This window comes from Globicephala melas, chromosome 2, assembly GCF_963455315.2.
Source record: "Globicephala melas chromosome 2, mGloMel1.2, whole genome shotgun sequence".
NCBI classification, from domain to species: Eukaryota; Metazoa; Chordata; class Mammalia; order Artiodactyla; family Delphinidae; genus Globicephala; species Globicephala melas.
In genome coordinates this window covers 39,192,430-39,211,372 of record NC_083315.2, presented here as the reverse complement: position 1 = coordinate 39,211,372, position 18,943 = coordinate 39,192,430, and the positions used below count along the sequence as shown (strand labels likewise).

The 18,943-nt window shown below is 44.6% G+C and overlaps 1 protein-coding gene across 4 annotated transcripts in view; it reads right to left on the bottom strand.

The window, feature by feature from the left end:
* NTRK3 (neurotrophic receptor tyrosine kinase 3) overlaps nucleotides 1-18,943 on the bottom strand; it is a 386,072-nt gene that overhangs the window by 40,391 nt on the left and 326,738 nt on the right. For 2 of the 4 annotated variants that reach the window (XM_060293880.1, XM_060293879.1), the window contains exons 14-16: nucleotides 17,966-18,138; nucleotides 14,698-14,941; nucleotides 1,959-2,033 (exon numbers count right to left, since the gene is read on the bottom strand). In XM_060293880.1, coding sequence (XP_060149863.1) covers nucleotides 1,959-2,033; nucleotides 14,698-14,941; nucleotides 17,966-18,138 — 492 coding nt within the window. The remainder of the gene's footprint in view (nucleotides 1-1,958; nucleotides 2,034-14,697; nucleotides 14,942-17,965; nucleotides 18,139-18,943) is intronic. The other 2 variants (XM_030878684.2, XM_030878685.2) reach the window with 1 other exon arrangement.

Genomic DNA, 18,943 nt, shown 5'->3' with positions numbered 1-18,943 from the left:
TTTTGAGGTTTCTTTTGCTTTGGATTCAGAATTTCCAGATTTGACTTGTTTCAGAAAAATTTAAGCCAAGCCATTAAAGCCTTCCTTGGCTAAATTAAATAAACTAAAATACACTGCAGTCTTCAGGAGACTCAACTGCTTTGACCTCCCCGTCTAAAACTGCAAACACACATGTGCGCGCGCGCGCACACACACACACACACACACACACACACCACCACCACCACCACCACCACCACCACCACCACCACCACCACCACCACCACCACCATTACCATCACCAAGCATTTCTTTTTCTCTCCTCTGCTTTATTTTTCTTCTAAGGACCTGTTATTCTCTAACGTGAAATATATTTTACTTTATATTTATTTTCTATCTTCCTTATTAAGGTCAGAGATTTTTGTCTGTTTTATTCACAGTTGTATCCCTAGCACCTAGAACAGTTCACAGTACATGAAGAGAGTGACTGTATGTCCCAATTTCTCAGGGAAGGTCCCAGTTTATGCCTGTGGTATCTATTTAATTATTAGTAGCTTCTCTTTTCATTCTCTGAGACATCCAAGTTTAGCCAGTCAAATACACATAGTTGATTAATAATAAATATTTTTTGAACTTAATTCATAAATTTGACCAATTTGATACTTTAATTAAGCCCATCAACTCCTGAAACCAAGAGTTTTACCTTGATGTGAATGAAATGCATATGATGTTTTAAAAGCATGAGAGTGATTAATCTCTTATAATGGTCCTGCTTTCAAAATTCTCACAAGACTGGCAAACATGTTCTGATAAACTCAAGCTCTACACAGCTGTTAGCATTGAAAAATCCTAAACGTTAATGCCTTTATTGGTAACAGTGCCAAGAAGAGATACCTATAAAAATGGGATCCTGAGAGAACTTGGGAAGCTATGCTTAATTTACCTCCTTAACCAAATCATGAGAGAAATGAATGGAATTGTAAAAGCAACCCCGTTCACCTGCCCAGAAGACTGACATCAGGATAATGTCATGTAATAGAAACCAGAGGCTTCTCTCTTAAAAATGAACTACAACACACCCAGTTAGTGTCTGGAAACAGCATCTGGCCTGTGGGAAAGCATCTCGAGATGGCAAGAAGGACTCATATTTCCTAGTCTGTGTGAGATTTTAAGGTTGGGTAGGTAAATTTTGTGTTTCTATTTTCCCAAGTGGACCATTCCCCAAACAGAAGGAAACAGCCTCTAGGCAAAAAGTGGAAGGAAGCGATCCACTTCTGTCTGATGATCAAGGCAAGACAGATGGAACTTTGACTAACGCTGCAGTATGTCCATCTCCACTCCAGAAACTACTGTAGAAATTACAATGGGGAGGGGGAAAACCTTCCGCTCAACACTCAGGGATATGACTCAGGCATGGAGCTCTGTAATAGCTATCCTGAACATCAAATTTCTTAGACTAAGCTTCACCTGAAGTCAACGGGGAGACCTCCAGTTTTTCAGACCCTGAAGTCTATGTGGTACTCTTAGTTCCTTAAAGGGAGTCTCTTAGGGAGTGTAGGCATCCAATGTGTATTCAAAACTCAAGGCACCCTTCCTGAAACGCAAGAAAGCAGCCAAACCACAGTCCATGCAGAGCCTCCAGCCTCTACCACACGCGCAGGCCCGGACAGAATCCCTAGCAGCCATTTGAACTCCGGCGGCTCTCCCAGATGTGCACCTCATTTTAGCAGAACATGGCCCCGGCCCCTCCGCCACCACCACCACCACCATGCTTCTTGCCCATGAGACATCCGAAGCACATCAAAGCCTTTGGCAGGAAACTTCCATGAATGTTAAACGATGTCCCCATGATGGGAGGCAGGGGAGGAGATGTGGGGAGCAGCCCCAGCCCATGGAAGTTCCTCTCCAAAGTCTGCAAGCTCTCAGTTTGTGTGTGGACTGCCCAGCCCCCTGACCCCAGAAACGAAATCCAGACTCACTGTGGAAGCTGCCGATGCTTCTAGCCTCTGCCGCTGCCATGACACGCTGAGCGGGCCCTTCTGGCATAGCCCTTCCTGACAGTGAATGGGGGAGAGAGGGGGGCAGGGGAAGAGAGAAGAAAGGGATGAAGGCATAGGAAGGAAGCATGGAAGGACGAAAGCAAGGAGGAGAAGGGAGGTGGGTATATCCTTAACTGAATGGCCTGTCTCTCTTGGCCACAGCTTCCAAACACCTCTCCCATGTTACTAGAGAGAAAGGCTAACTGCATCAACTCATCCCAACTGCCCTCACTCAGGAGTCCATGGCTAGGCAGATACACCATCACACCACTCCTAGTACACGACAACCAGCTTCTTCCTTTGTGAGCCACCAAGATCCAACTGGTTTCCCTCCAAGGGTTCTACTCCTGACCAGATGAGCCTTCCAGCCAACTGACTCTCTGAAAAGAGGTAGATTTTTACCTAGAATTTTCATCCCTTTAGGTCAAGAAATAGCACCTTCTCCAAAACTTCTGAGGAAATATTTGTCTTCAGCAAAAAATCACTGAATTTATCACTACTTTTAGGCGTTTCTCTCCCAGATGCCCTTTCCTGCCTTTCCAATTTAGAAAGGAGGTGAGCTAACAGGACGTCATCTGTATAGAGCCTCAGCCCTCTTCCTCCTTGCTGTCAACAGAATCACCATTTATTTTCCCTGTTACCACTTGGGAAAAACCGTTTCCCCGCAAAAAGCCTCTTGAGAAGTCAGAGGAGGGTGTGTGTGTGTCAGGCTGCCTTAGAGAAGGAACTTACGGTACCTTAGCAATAGCATTTTTCAAGCACCTCCCAAATCAAGAGCTGTGGACAGAAGATGAGACACAGTCCCTGCTCTCAGTCAAACCAGAGGCAGAGAAGCACAGGAATGAATCAAAAAAAAATAAAAAGAAGAAGCACATTCAGGGCTTCCCTGGTGGCGCAGTGGTTGAGAGTCCGCCTGCCGATGCAGGGGACGTGGGTTCGTGCCCCGGTCTGGGAAGATCCCACATGCCGCGGAGCGGCTGGGCCCGTGAGCCATGGCCGCTGAGCCTGCGCGTCTGGAGCCTGTGCTCCGCAACGGAAGAGGCGGCAACAGTGAGAGGCCCACGTACCGCAAAAAAAAAAAAAAAAGAAGCACATTCATGAAGCAATACATCTGTGTGTGTAAACCAATAGGGCGATGCCAAGGAGACCATCCCGTGAGGACAACGAAATGGGCATCACTGGGTTTTGATGGCAGTGAGGAACAGACAGAGAGAAAAAACAAAGGGGGATATGAGAAAAAGAGCACATGGGAAGTTGGGAAGAGAAGACGTTATGGGCTGAATTCTGTCCTCCCACCAAATTCTTATGTATTAATCCCCAGTACCCCAGAATGTGACTAGATGTATAGAAAGGGTCTTTAAAGAGGTAGTTAAGGTTAAAAGAGGTCATCAGGGTGGGTCCTAATCCAATATGACTTGGGTGCCTAGAAGACTAGGACATTTGGACCCAGACATGTACAGAGGGAAGATGATGTGATGACACAGGGAGAAGACGGCCGTCTACACGTCAGGGAGAGAGGCCTCAGAAGAAACCAACCCTGCCAACATCTTGATCTCAGACTTTTGTGGTACTTTGTTATGGCAGCCCTAGCAAACTGATGCAGAAGTCCTTATGAAACAATGGGAATGAGCAAGTGCCGTTGTGGAATGAGGGACAGGCTGGCTAGGTGTCAGGGGGCTTCTTGTGGGAGGGGACAGGAAGGAGACTGGCAGAGTGCAGGGTGAGGAATGTATATTTTTGAGAAATTATATTTCCCCAAGCCTTTAAACAAGCAGGCAGAATGATGAAAAGTTTGAGAAGTATGGGATGGAGGGCTCTGAGACTGAAGGTGCACACACTGATCCAAGTGTTGGTCTGATCAGGGTGTGAATTAGGATCGTTCCTGCCAACATTCAAAGAACAAGTGATGCTGAGGTGCTATGAAGAAAGATGTAACAGGATTTGGTGAAGAATTAGGTACAAATGGGGGACAGACAAGTTCAAAAATGACTCCTATTCCGGGAACCTCCCAAAAGAGTTTTTGTTCATGCCAACAGACTGCTGAGGAGTGGCTATTTGAGAAGTAGGAGGTCACCACGGTGAGTAGTATCTCCAACGAGACAAGTTTCAATCACCAATGAACTGTCCAGGGGAGACTTACTGGTTAAGCAATCAAAGAGAGAAGAGGTAGAAGCTAAAAATGTAAATTCAAACAGCTTCTGCACAAAAGCAAGAAAGGGTTATAACCATGTGAGTGTGTGAGCTTTCCAAAGTAGATGTCTAAAATGGTGGCACTAGAACTTCCAATGGGAAGGAGAGAAACCAGTGGAAGAGGTAAAGAATGGCTATAAAGGGGAGTAGATCATAGAGCATCATTAAGGCATTGAACAAGGATGTTAAGCAGTGGGGGAGTGGAGGGGCGGGAGAAAGAATGGGGCAGTTATTGATAATGTCATTCAACAGTTAGTTCAAAAAAGGATTAGACTCTTTAGAGGAAAGAAATCTGAATTTGGCCGTGGTGAAATAATTAGTGAACCCCAAGATGCAGAGTCAAGGAAGGGGTAAGATCAGAAGCTTAAAAATTAAGACAGAAGATGAACACAGCCTATTAGAGCAGTTGAGGAGACAAATGAAAGTTGGAGGTGGCAGAAAGGTCAACTGAAGAGTTTTCTTTAAAGTAAAAGAGATCATAGAAGACAGAAAGAAAGACTTCAAGATAGAGTGAGACAAACAGTCACAGCAAGAGGTGGGCTAGAAACAGGGCAGGTGACAGATGGTGAGGTGTGAGGGAAGTGAGAAAGAATGCAGATGTGTGAATCTGTTGATATGGAGAGGGTGAATCTGGCCTAATATTTCATAGCATTACAAAAATACATATTTGACACAGTTCCTGGCATAAGCATAATAGTTCCTTAAATTACTCTGCCACTTCTAACTTTAAACTCTACCTAACTTTATGGAGACAGTACTATACTGTTAGACCATTTAAAATGTCTATTCACAAATGGCCTCACATTCTTTAGAAAACCTTACTTAGGAATCAGAATACGGAAACCATCTCTGCCCTGCCCAACTTTTTTGTGCAATCTGAGGAACACCAACTAATCTCTCTGAGCCTCGGTTTACTGGTCTGTAAGTAGGAATAATAACAATAGCCTGGTTGACCTCAAAGTCCTTTGATGATGACCAAAGAGAAGCACTGGACATGTGAGATGGGAGACCAACGTTCTTATTTTAACTCTACCACCAAATAGATGCATGAGCTTGAGAAACACCTGCTCTTTCTCTGGAGTTCAGTGTCTCCATCTCTCAAATAAGTGGGTTCAACAAGATGACCTCCAAGTTGATTTCTAGCCAGGATTTCATGAGTTTGCCGGTGTAGATCACTTACCCAAATTTCATGGCATTTATCAAGGGCTCTCACAACTGGCTTAGGAACAAAAGAGGTTAATGGATGTAGGAGGACAGTCCAATTGGGTGGCTTCAGTCAGGGGAGAGAGGAGGATTTAAGCAGAAGACTAGGAAGCCAAGAAGTCCTTGCTATCAGATCAATAGGGATATATCAGAATTTCTTACCTAGATGACACTGATCATTTGATTCATCTGACTCCCTTGCTCTGACTTCTTCCTCATGTAACCTTCTCAATGTGGTCAGGCTCCCCACACAGGCTGGCTTACTGGGAGTGAATGCTTTGATCACACAGCCTTTCAATAATCTGGTCCCCTGTGCACATTAATAAATTGTCCTCCTGGTGCTAACTGCAGTCTCATGGGTGTTTTAATTATTGTGAGACATTCTCTCAGGCCTTTTCACTGATAAGCAGATGTTTGGGCCTTTGGTAGGGAGTCAGATCCTGTTGGCTTTTTCTTAGGTGACACCACTGCATCTTCCAGATATACCTACCCAGAATCCCCACATACTGACTATTGGTACCTGGCAAGTGGGGACCATTATAGGACCGTTAAGGAATAATGGCCGTTATTCCTTACCCATCACAAACACTTGGCATAGGGTAATATATTTTTTAATTAAGCACTTTTATTAAGCGCTTTTTGTGTGAAACATCACTGTGATAAAAATGGAGTGGGTTCCTTTGCCTTTAAGGGAATTTATGCTGTAGAGGGCTACAGGACATGCATGTACCCAAATGACTCAAGGACATGACTAACTAAATAAATACAAAGATCAGGAAGTTGGGGATTGACCCATTGAGTAAGAAAATGATCAACTTCAAGAACAAACTGGGCCACAACTCAAAGTTCCATCCTGGCTACAGAGGCTGGAGAGCATGACTCAGTGAAAGAGAGGTTGTCATGGTGATTGGCAGAGTGGAAGAGATGGCCTACTGACAACCACTGCCAATCAAGTTTGGGATGATGATGAACTTTTTTCCGGAGTGCACATGATCATCTACTAAGCAGACTATACTGCTGGTGATGGTGGTAATGGTGGTGGTGGCAGTGGTGATAAAATCAGCAGCACCCAAGCCAACAGTTCACAAAGCTCTCGAATATCCGTTATCTCATGTTATGCACAGGAATGAGCAGTGGCCATCGAGTTGCATATAATAAGAGATAAAAAGGAGGGAGGACTGGGCTTTAGCCAGCCTTGTCTCTATCCCCAAGGCTCTAGGGCACATGACCCTAACATCTTCCTCTAGGGTAACAAGGGGCATCACACACTTAGGAGGCCTGGCCTGGAGAATGAGCCCTAGTTCTGAAGGCCTTTGTCTACCACAGAATTCATGGTTATGGTTATCAAAAGTTAGCTTCTTCTTGGAGCTACCAGGTCCGAAATGGGAAAATTCTTCCTCTGACCAAGTAGAAGTGCTTTCTTTTTCCTCCTGGGCTTCCAAAAGACCAACTCCAGTAGTCTACATCAGTCCCGGAAGAGTGAGTGGCTTTGTTTTTATCTCCCTGAGTTCTCTTAAGTAGGCTCTTCTCCCCTTCAATGTTAGGATCTGGCACCAAAGACCATAATAGGAAATACCTTGGCTTGTAAGTAACCTTAAATTATTTAAAATTTCTTATACAGATGGTCCCCAACTTATGATAGTTCAACTTCAGCGTAGCGTGAAAGTGATACGCGTTAGGTAGAAATAGTACATCGAATTTTGAATTTTGATCTTTTCCTGGGCTAGCGATAATGCAGCAGGATACTCTGACGTGATGTTGGGCAGCAGCAATGAGCCTCAGCTGCCGGTCAGCCATGAGATCACAACCCACACACTTACAACTATTCTATACCAATACGACCCTTCTATTTTTCACTTTCAGTACAGTAGTCAATAAATTACATGAAACGTTCAATACTTTATTATAAAATACACTTTGTGTTCGATGATTTTGTCCAAGTGTAGGCTAATATAAGTGTTCTGAGCACGTTTAGGGTAGGTGAGGCTAGACCCTGATGGTCAGTAGCTTAGGTGTATTAAATGCCTCTTTGACTTAGGATATTTTCAAGTTACAATGGGTTTATCAGGAAGTAACCCTATCGTAAGTCGAGGAAGATCTGTATATAATTTCTACCTTATTCATTCACATAGAATAATAACTACCATCTATTGAGTGCCTAATAGGTACCAGGCAATTTGCATACATTATCTTATTTAACCCACACAAAAGAAGAAATTGTTCTCATTTTTTTTTTCTCAGATGAGGATCTAAGGCTTAGAGAATTTAAGAAAATTTCCTGAGGTCACATAGCTCATAAGCAGAAGCTCAGGATTCAAAGGAATATCTCTCTGCTGGACTCCAGAATTAGTGGGTACTTTGCCCATTTTCTCCTGGGTTCTTCCCATCCCCACCTCAGCTTTGTCCTGTGGGATTGGCTAAACTTAAAAAATAAACAACCGGGAGTAAAAACTCTGTTTAAAATTCTGAATATCAAACACTATGTTGACCCAGTCCTCCTCCCTCTCCTCCTGTTTAGACTCAGATCACAAAGTCCTGGGCTTTGAGGATTAGGAGAGAAATACAGTCCCCTACTAGGAGGAAGTCAAGGGAACATACTGTTCTCTTTACATGCAAATATCTTTTTCTGTGTGTGTGTGTGTGTGTGTGTGTGTGTGTGTGTGTGTGTGTGTTGCGGTACGCGGGCCTCTCACTGCCATGGCCTCTCCCGTTGCGGAAGGAGCACAGGCTCCGGACGCGCAGGCTCAGCAGCCATGGCTCATGGGCCCAGCCGCTCTGCGGCATGTGGGATCTTCCCTGACCGGGGCACGAACCCGTGTCCCCTGCATTGGCAGGCGGACTCTCAACCACTGCGCCACCAGGGAAGCCCACATACAAATATCTTAATTACAGCTGGTAGAGAAGATATTTGTATGGAAATTTATGTATTTTTATATGTTATATATTCAGTTTGTCATTAAAAAAAAAAAAAAAACCGTTTATACTTGAGGACCCCAAACTGGGTCTGTTATAATACTCGCCACTGTCAAGTTATAAAGAGGCTGCTATCCCCACCGTCCACAGGAGCAGAGAAGGATAAAGTGAATTAACACCCTGCAGCCTTCTCCTCTCCTTTCTTGAGGTTGGGTTCCAGTATAAACATGCCTCATGTTCTTGAAACTTTCTGATGAGAATTCTGCCTGTCCTTATTTTTCCGCAATATCTGTCCCCATGGAGATCAGGCTGACTATGATAGCATCTATCCCATGCCTGCACCACTGTCACTGACAAAAGGAAACAACTAGATTTCAATATTACAGGGAAGTGAAACCAAATTTAGGAGACCCCTGGAAACTGCTCTCAGAAAGAGGATATTATGTTTTTGGCATGTCAAGGGAGGGAGATATTTATATCCCATTGATTCCCCTCCAGCAAATAAAACACAACCAATTACCTATTTTGGTCTCACTGAGCATCTTCACGTTTTCCTGAGTGTTATAATGTCTGTTTTATAATATAAACTGTGTTTATCTCCTCTAAGGATATAGGAAAATATAGACTTATTTTGCAGCAGGTAAAATTCTGGCTAGACATAACTGAGAACTTCCCACTTCTAAAGGGTGTTACGAATTAGAAAGAAAAATATAGATAAATCTCTCACTAATGATAGCTTCCCTTTGCCACAGCTGGAAAGAATAAGGGGGAGCCAGTGGAATCCCAGGAGATGCACCGGAATAGAGCAAGCAAACCATCTGTCGGGAATGATTCTGAAGCTGTTCTGCCTGGGGCCACAGGGGTGAAATAGATGACATTTAAGGCTCCTTCCAGCTTCATGTTTCTTTAAAATTGAATGATTTGGCATTTGTTCATCTGTTTTTAACACTCTAGGGATGCAGAATGGACTAGGTGGCCTAAAATATGCATTTGTAAAAAATCCATCCCGACCCTCCGTTTCACTGTTATTCTTTTTCAAGCTTACAGTACAAAACGGATAGAGGCTTTGAGTTCTCAGGCCCTAGCCTTGAGTTCACCTTTCCCAGCCCCACTAATTCCGATGGCTTCTCTTCCACACTCCACTGCTAACCTCACAGCAAACAGCCTTATTGTCTCTTCCCTGGACCATTGCCATGGCTTTAGTGGCCTCGGGTCCCAGCCGTCTCTCCTACATGCCACTGCCTGATGACTGGTCCTCACAGAGCCTCATTTACACTAAAACAGATGACAAACTTCCCATGACTGTCCTTCAGTTACCCACGTCAGAACAGCTAGCTGGCCTTTCAAGAGCTGCCATAGTGGTCCCATCCTTCCTTTACAAACATCCTTCCACGCATCCTTCATGTACCTTCAGGTTTGGCTGGTTGAGTGACACACTGTTCCAGATCACTCTCCTGGTTTGCCTATTTCAAAACTATTTTTATTCCTCCTAAAATTCAACCCACTGACTGCCTCAAGACCCAAATTATCCCTCTAATTACATGGGCTTTTGAAATTGGTAACCCTATTGTGTTATGGTGGAATTACAAATTTTCATCCTGTTTTATATTCCCTATGAAAATTTCATTTCCTTGGGAATACAGATCACATTCTCTTCATCCTTGCACGTAGTCAGGGAATTGTATTGAATCCTGTCCCAGCACATGGACCTTCTCAATGGCTAGGGTATTTGGCACAAGGGGAAATAAACCAGCATGGACAAGTTTAGCAAATGTACAAAGTGGATCACTCATCCTAAGGCTGTATAAAGGCTCTAACACTGACTTGCTGCTGGAGAATCTCAAGGTCTTGAACACATCACCAACCCTCTCCAAGGCTTAACTATAAAACGGAGGCCAATAATAGCTGACCTGGAAGATTTCAGAAGACCCTCTTCCTTTCCCAGTAGAGCACTAAGAGGCTGGTGAGAAAGTGCAAAGCTCCACAATCAGCATGTGTAAAATGAGCATGCCTCCTTCAGCTGGTTTTGGTGTGAGGGCTTACATGATCAAGCAGGGAGCCCCAGGACACAGGAGAATCAGGCGGGATTCAAGAGCAGAGTTATTCATCCACTGATTCTCTGCTGCTACCATTCTGGTTGTCACCTCTGTCACTATTAGGTGTAGCTGGAACACATAAGATCTGCCCTAGATCTTAACTGGGGAGCCTATTGAAGGGATCCCGATGCTTGGCCCTGCAGGGCATGGAAGCCCTTCCACAAAGGTGATGCCTATTCAGGCTCCTCTTGGTCTGGCCTAATCCACTTCCTGCCTAACTCTGAATTCCCATTCTGACTTCATTCATTCTTTCATGCATTTGTTCATATGTTTATTGGGTGTTTGCCAAGTTCTAGGTCCTGTGCCAGGCACAGAGGACAGCAGAGTGAACAGGAAGGTGCACCCCTGGCCCTCTGCATCAGTAGGATCAGAGCACCAATCTCTTACACCCCCATTCTTCCTGTATCAGCATACCACCTCCCCTCCAAATCAAAACATCTGAAAACATTTCTATTCTGGAATTCCAACCTCATCTTCTTCAGGACTTTCTTTAATTCCAGATTTGAGCCCTAAACTCTTAGTGTTGTCTGATATTCTGAGAAAGATATAATGGTACCAAAACCCCACCCTTGTCAAAGCCAGGTTAAAGGCAGTCTCAGAAGTGTATGAGTCAGTGACCCATACAAGGAAAAGGGATCTGTCATGGGGCATAGTCTTAAGAAGCGAGAACAAATCGCTCTGGCACTCGCTCTGGTGCAGAGATGTTTGTTTTCTCTCTGTAAATATGTAACAGGAAATTAAGCAGTTCACCTTTGTACATCATTTTCATACCACCTGTGCATGAGCCAGATGGCAGCTCTTTGTTTTAAAAAATTAAAAAGGAAAGAATAAAAGGAGGAGTTTATCTCCACCTCCCCCTCTGCCCTCCTATACACACCCTGGAATCTACACTGGGCAGATGAGCGCATGTGCGCGCGCGCGCACACACACACACGCGCGCGCGCGCGCGCGCACACACACACACACACACACACACGCCTGAATTATCTGCATTTAGCTGTGTTAGGTACCAGAAATCAGCAAACTCCTAGGCCCAACAGATTTCAGTAACGTATGGTAGCCGAGAGGTGCAAACCTGTCCCGGGTGTCAGCTTGCAGAGAGAATCCTTCAGCGTTCTTGCTATCTAATAAATCACTGTATTCTCCCAGAGTCTCAGCCGGTGTACCAAACAAAAAAAATCTTTCATAAATCACCTGAACATGGACTTAGCTCTAAGATTCATGAGCAAGACCACATAAACACAGACCAGAAGAACAGGCAAGTACTGATGACCCAGTATTTCTATTTAAGTTGAAACCTTGGGAAGGAAATTTTCCAGAGGTGGTCAACATAAAGGCTCTGCTCCTTTGGGGCAGCTACATGATCCCAGTTTATTTTCCAATGGTCAGGAGGTCCTTCTCTCTGACCTGAGAACTACATGTGGAAATAAGATTATCCCTGAGGTTCTCCTGCCTTGGGTGTGAAGGGGACTAAGGAAAATAAACAACAGTTTATCCAGTAAGTAGTGTATTCCAGGCTCTTTACACAGATCAACTTGCTTAACATCAAAAATAACCTGATTGAGAGACCATGTTTGTCCTCATTTGAAAAACGGGGAAATTAAATAGAGGTTTCAGGAAAGCACATTGAGGTCCCATGGCTGTAATGGCAGTGTTAGGATGTGAACATAGGTAACATTGGGCCCAAATACAGAACTCCCTTGTCACCTTGATGTCTTCCAATACGGATAATAAGACTTCACAGTTTATTACTGATATGACCTCAGGCAAGTCTACTTCTGCCTTTTGTTTTACAGAAGGTGAGGGAGGGGGTGGGACTGTGTACACATGACGACCTTGTGGGCACCTGTACTGAACATGAAGATACGACACAAGCTGCTCTTTGAATATGTAGAGTATAATATCTACCCACCATGAGTGGATATGCAGTTCTCTGATGGTGCATTGTGTTTTTACTGCAACAGCTGTCCGTTTTTGGTTTTGTTTTTAAGTTTTTGGCTGCACCCCATGGCATGTGGGATCTTAGTTCCCCGACCAGGGATCGAACCCACGCTTCCTGCACTGGAAGGCAGAGTCTTAACCACTGGACTGCCAGGGAAGCCCCAGCTATCCTTTTTTTAATTTTATACTTCCTTGGGACCAAAGACACACATTTTCAGGCCAGCTGGCCTCTGCTTATACCTGGCTTAGAACTCATGAAAAGGGAACTGTGGATAGCTGGTATGTGAACATTTTCCCACCTCACTCTCCCATCCTTGAATTCCAATCTGCCCTGGAGCCCACAGACACAAGATGGATTTACTCCTTGTAGCTCTCCCAGGTATAAAGAGCAACAGTTCACAACTGTTCAGGTCAGGGCACAGCAGGATCATCTGGAGATGTAATCTTTTTTTTCTTCTCTCTTTTAAATCAAAATCAAGAAATATCAATTGCACTCCTTGAAGCAAGCTTAAAGTTGAGTTTGCACACATTCTGGTCAGATATTGTTTCCCAACACCCTGGTAAAGCCAGTGGAGACCAGATTGGTATAATCAAACATCTGCCTCACACAGAAAAACAATGATCCATCCCTTGCTTTTATCAACACCAGCATAAATCTGAGCTCAGCCAGACAGGCCAGCAAACCCCATTATGCAGAGTGCAGAAGCAATTAAACGGTGCCAGTTCCAGCTAGACTCAAGAAATCTATGACCCATGGGCCCTTAGTGACCACACCGATGCCTCTCTTGGAAATGACTGGAAAAAAAATTGGTCTAGATGCAAAAGAAAGACTCCACTTTGATATTTCCTGGCAGGTCTGCCCTGCCCATCAGTCTGTGCCTACTGCTACATCATGCTCCTTTTTCCATATCTAGGGATGTTGGACTGGGCAGGTAGCTAGAGAAACTGCCCAGTTTTCTGCAGACTTTCTACCTTCGCTACTGTTTGGTCTACTTTGCTTCATATTCTCATGATGGTCTACCATCTGCCATCTTTTGGCTGTACCATGAACTCGTCCATTTTTAGCCACAAAAGGAATTTCTCAAATATTCCATTTTTCTCCAGGTTATGTCTAAAATAAAGTGTCTTGAGTGATCCCTTATAACGTCTGGGCAATGTCGTTTAGGCAAAGCCATCGAGAGCATCCAGACAGAATTGATTAACAGATGCCAACCCCAAATCCACAGCCTCCTGACCCACCGTGCTCAGGCCAAAAAGACATATATCTAGGTCCTTTGATTCACAATATGATCATTCATTCTGTACAAAGAAGATGAGGGAAATGGCTGCCATGCCTCTCAACCTCCAAAACATTGCCCCACCCTCTCCTTATATACCATCCAAACTCCTTACCCATTCAAAGACCCCAAAGTAAATCTTCCATATATTTGAGGCATCTGCCTCCCAATCAACTTGCAGAAGTTATCCTATCTCTGTATACAGGTTGCACCCATATTTCTCCTTTTGGGAATAAATGCCACTCATGCCCACCCGTCCTTTCCCTGGCAATAATAACATTGTCAGAATCACTCACTGATCCGTGGGAAGATGATTCCCAAATACAAAGGGGAGCAAAATAAGACACCTATTAATATAAAGTAGATATTTTTATAGAGGTAAAATTGAACGTGATATCTCCTCTCACAATCAAAAATCTTTTCCTAAGGCCCACCTGTACCTCTCTCCAAAGTTGGCAATGAGAACCTGCTTCCTTCCCTCATCTTTCCTATGCCATTTGGATAATTCTGCTCAGCAATACGTTAACCATTTTTGCTACTTTATGTTGGGTTCTGACTTCTTATCAAGATCTACCTTTGAAAACAAGCCTATAAGCTCACCAAATGATGTTAAAGAATAAAATGTGTCGTGGGTGAGGCTGGATATGGAACTCAGTTGAAAGATGTTAAAATGTAGCACCAAGTTAAGCTTGTCCACGTGAGCATTTGGGGATATATGTGTGTGTGTGTGTGTGTGTGTGTGTGTGTGTGTGTGTATGTATCTGTTTGCATGAAGAATGAGTATTGATGGAAGTAAGAACACAGTGCATTATGTCATTGCAATGTAAGGATACAGTCAAGTATCCCTATCCAGGTGGAAGGGAGGAGTGAGCTATCCAGAGAATAATTAACAGGTATGTTGAGATGCAGGAGTGGCCAAAGGATAAGCATCAGATGTATATCTGGGCACAGATGTGTATATGTGTGCTCCGGAGTAACAGGGTTAATGGACAATGACAAAGACATGTGAGAAGGCACTAGCTCTGCCACGGATTGCTGCATCTGGAGAAGCCACCTTACCCTGTAGTAATCAGTGCTGTAGACATCTCTGGACATGCCAAAGTCTCCGATCTTCACCAGTAGGTTAGCTCCAACCAGGCAGTTCCTGGTGGCCAGGTCCCGGTGCACGAAATGCTGGGAGGCCAGGTACACCATGCCAGAGGCAATCTGACTGGCAATGTGGAGCATTTGAGAGAGCCCCAGCTCTCCTTTTGCCTGGCGTGGCTGCCCGTCCACAAGGATCATTGCATCTGGCCCATGGGCCCTGTGGGGTTAGTGGGAGAAGAGAGGGGGCAGAGAGAATTAAGGAGATCAAGGGGAAATGTCTTCTTGAGTTCCTGTTCTCTGGAATGTACCACAGAAATGAATGAGATCTCTTCTCAGTCTACTTATGGACTATTTCTATCTACCCAAAATTATACTCTGTGAGTATGGATATGGTCAAACTCTACAACCAGATTCCCAACTAAGATGACAGCAGACATGCTTTAACGAATCAGGGAATGAACCTACTCTTGAATATGTTATGGTTATCCAGGGGCTTCCCAGGTTCTTGATGTCTACTACAGAACAATTAATAAAACAATTAACTCTTACACAGCCCTTACTATGTTCCACACTCTGCTCTAAGTATCTTAAATATTATATATTAATTCACTCAATCTTCCCACCCCGATTTTCAAGATAAGGAAACCGAGGCACGAAATGATCAGATCACTTGGTCAAAGTCACAGAGGTCCCACAGTGGCCACATGGGTGACATGTGGCTCTGGAAGAGAGTTTTAAACTTTAAGCTTCCAGAGGGCTTGTTAAATACAATTCCTGGGCCCCTACGATTCTGATTGGCTAGGCAGAGCTCATTCATTTGCATTTCCCAGGGCTGATGCTTCCAGGGCTGATACAGTCCACATTTCGGGTAGCAACGCTCTTCAGTCTACCTCCTGACCTCTCCACCACACTGTATAGGATTGGATAACTTCTGTTAATGGTAAGATGGGATGAAGAGACCCTGTGACCCTGAGGCAGAGACCTGGGGAGCCACAGCACCTGCTCCATCCCAAATCATGGGCCAGATTGGTTATCCTAACACCTTGCCCTGTCATATCAGTCACTTTTAGTGTTCACTCTTTTCTCTAAAGAGCCCAGTCAGCTCTAAACACACCCAGGGCCCTTATTTATATAGTTGTGAGCCAAGGAGCCCTGGTGTACAATGAGACCTCAGCCTGTTTTACTGCTTCTCCGGTTACCACTGAAAGGTACCGTTAAATATAACACGTTCATTTTATTATCTCCTGTGGGCACTGCCTACCTCATGCCTCCAAAGGAGAACTACTACATCAGCTCACAAGGAAGAGGGATCAGCAGGCAAGCCACATTCCCACTTACCAGGAGAGTGCACTGCAGCCTGCCCCTAAAACACACCCACTGGGAGATGCAAGAGCAGGAAGGGCCTTCTTCTCTCTTTTTCTTTTTCTTCCTGTTCCTTAGAGCGGGCATGACAGTGGTACGGAGTGGCACTCGGGACCTCTCTTTAGCCTTGCTGGTGGTACTTGGGGCTGAAGGCACCACTGAATCTATGGGGAGGGCTTGATGGAAAATGGACCATGTCCCTCTGACCTCAGGGAAATGGAAGCACAGGAAGAGGAAGATCCCGAGTCCTGAGAAAGGATGCTGCCTGTATTAGAAACTACCATGGTTCACAGTTCTGATAAAATAATAATTGTAATACTTTTAATCGTAGCTACCATTGACTGAACACCTAGCTACATGGGAAACTTGTCCAGGCCTTATACAAATATAGTCATTGAATACTCATAACAACAAACATGTGAAGCAGTTACGAATAGTCTCATTTTCTAGGAGAGAGAATTAGGGGTTAATAACTTGCTCCAGGTTACATCACTAAGACATATTCAGAATATGAACCCAAGTCTGTCTTATGTGAAGGACTCAATTCTTCAGGAAAGGAGTAAATTTCACTGTGAAACCAAGTTCAGGAAGTTTAGAAAAGCCTACAGATACCTTCCAATTCCTCTAGGGCCAATTTTGGAAACCTGCTACCAACCCTTTCCATTCCCTCCTCAAAACACCACAGCACTCAGTTGAATGTCCCACTTCAAGGAGATGCTCATCAAGGTTTGGGGAGTGTGCTAGAGTTTGCCATAACCCACATCTGAGCTCTGGAAATCTCATTCTCAGCAGTGGAACCACACCCTAAAAGCGTCCAGGGCCCGAGTGTTCAATGTGCTTCCTGGGACCCTGGATTCCACAGACGCTCACACATGCCTGCTTCTTCCACATCTGGGCACTACTTGGAGGTAACAGGTATGAGAGGCAGAGAAGTGCTAACTCTGCTCTGTCAGTGAGATGCTATCTTCTTTGGGGAAGGTAGATTTCACATCTCCCCAAACCCCACTGTAACTCCATCCAGAACATCTGCTTGGGGTCTCAGTCTCTTAAAAGTTCCATCAGGAGCCCCTCAAAATCCAGATGATCCTGCTCTAGGTTTGCGGGAACCCTTCTTACAAAAAATCCAATCCTTCTAGAACAGTGCTAGCCAACAGGACTTTCTATTAATGGAAATGTTCTATACTGCACTGTCCAATATGGTAGCCACTAGCCACATGTGGCTACTGAGTAATTGAAGTGTGGCTAGTGAGACAGAGGAATTTTTAAATCTTATTTAAATTTAGTTATTGTAAATTTAAATTTAAATAGCCATATATGGTTACTATACTGGATAGCCCAGTTCTAAATTTATCTGGGGGAAAATCTGCCCTTGAATTCAACCATCTGTCTCCCAGTGAGTTTGTAACCTTGTACCTTTTTATTCATCATCAAAAAGTCTCTGACAAAAAGGTTTTTAGGAGGTGTGGAAGGTGCTAGCCTCACTTTGCTAGTGAGAACATAAGGCACAAAGTCAGAAAGCTATTCACGGCATCAGGGGAAGGGCCGGCCCTAGAATCTTAAAGTTGGAAGTTACAGGCTGGCAGGTCCTCTGATCTCCCTCCTTGGACCCATTTCACACTCTGCCCTTCTTCTTAGTCTACCTTAGAATCAGGAAGAAGAGTACAGGTTCCTTTTCATAGCATCCTCAACATCCCCCCCTAGAAATCAGGGGCAAAGGCCTATATCCAACTGCTCAGGAGGTAATGTAGAAGAATGAAAGGTTGTTTTCATTTCTAATCTCCAGACTGAAGTGTTCAGAGGAGCGATAGGACTTCTGGCTCCAGAGAGAACCCCAGGGGTTCGGTGGGGGTTAGGGGCAGGGATGGCCATCCTCGCTTACCTGAGGAACTTGTTCAGATCTCCGTGCTTCATGTATTCAAAGACCATGATGAGGGGGTCCCCATCGCCACACACCCCATAGAACTTGACAATGTGCTCGTGCTGCAGGTTGGTGAGCAGTTCAGCTTCCCTCTGGAAATCCTTCCTGGCTGCCAGGGTGGGATCCTTCAGGGCCTGGAAACAACACGGGATACTGGTTTTTATTTTATTTTATTTTATTTTATTTTTTGTTTGTTTGTTTGTTTGTTTTGCAGTACGCGGGCCTCTCACTGTTGTGGCCTCTCCCATTGTGGAGCACAGGCTCCGGACGCGCAGGCTCAGCGGCCATGGCTCACAGGCCCAGCCGCTCCGCGGCATGTGGGATCCTCCCGGACTGGGGCACGAACCCATGTCCCCTGCATCAGCAGGCGGACTCTCAACCACTGCGCCACCAGGGAAGCCCGGGATACTGGTTTTTAGCAGCTAGGTTCCCCTCCTGGGAAGAAAGCTGGTGCCCATAATAAAGACAATGCTGATTCCCAACAAGTACGATCCTAATCGCCTTTAAAGAGCATGAGGCTAAATCACAATAGCCAGACCTGACTCCTGCTTCCTTCAGCATTTTGAACCTTGTAGAAACAGAAACCAACTTTTTGACACCCACGTCCCATCCCATCTGCCAGCCAGTTATTTCAAACTTTGTTCATCTCAGAGCCCTAGGCTTCCTCAGAGATCAGTGTGAATGGCGGAGGGAGGGAGCTGGGAGGTAGAAGGTCTGACAAAGGCCCATGCCCCCAAGATTTCCCCAAAGAAATGGTCTCACAGCTAAAATAAACAGTGGGGGAACCACTGCCCCAAATGTTTTATCTTTGTAAATTAGCCTATGCTCACAGCCCATCTGAAATCAGGCTGACAGTGTAATTAAGTTTCCTTGCTCTTTCTATTTCTTGATTTTAGGTTATGAAAAAGTGTATATTTGCAAAGAAACATGAACACTTTG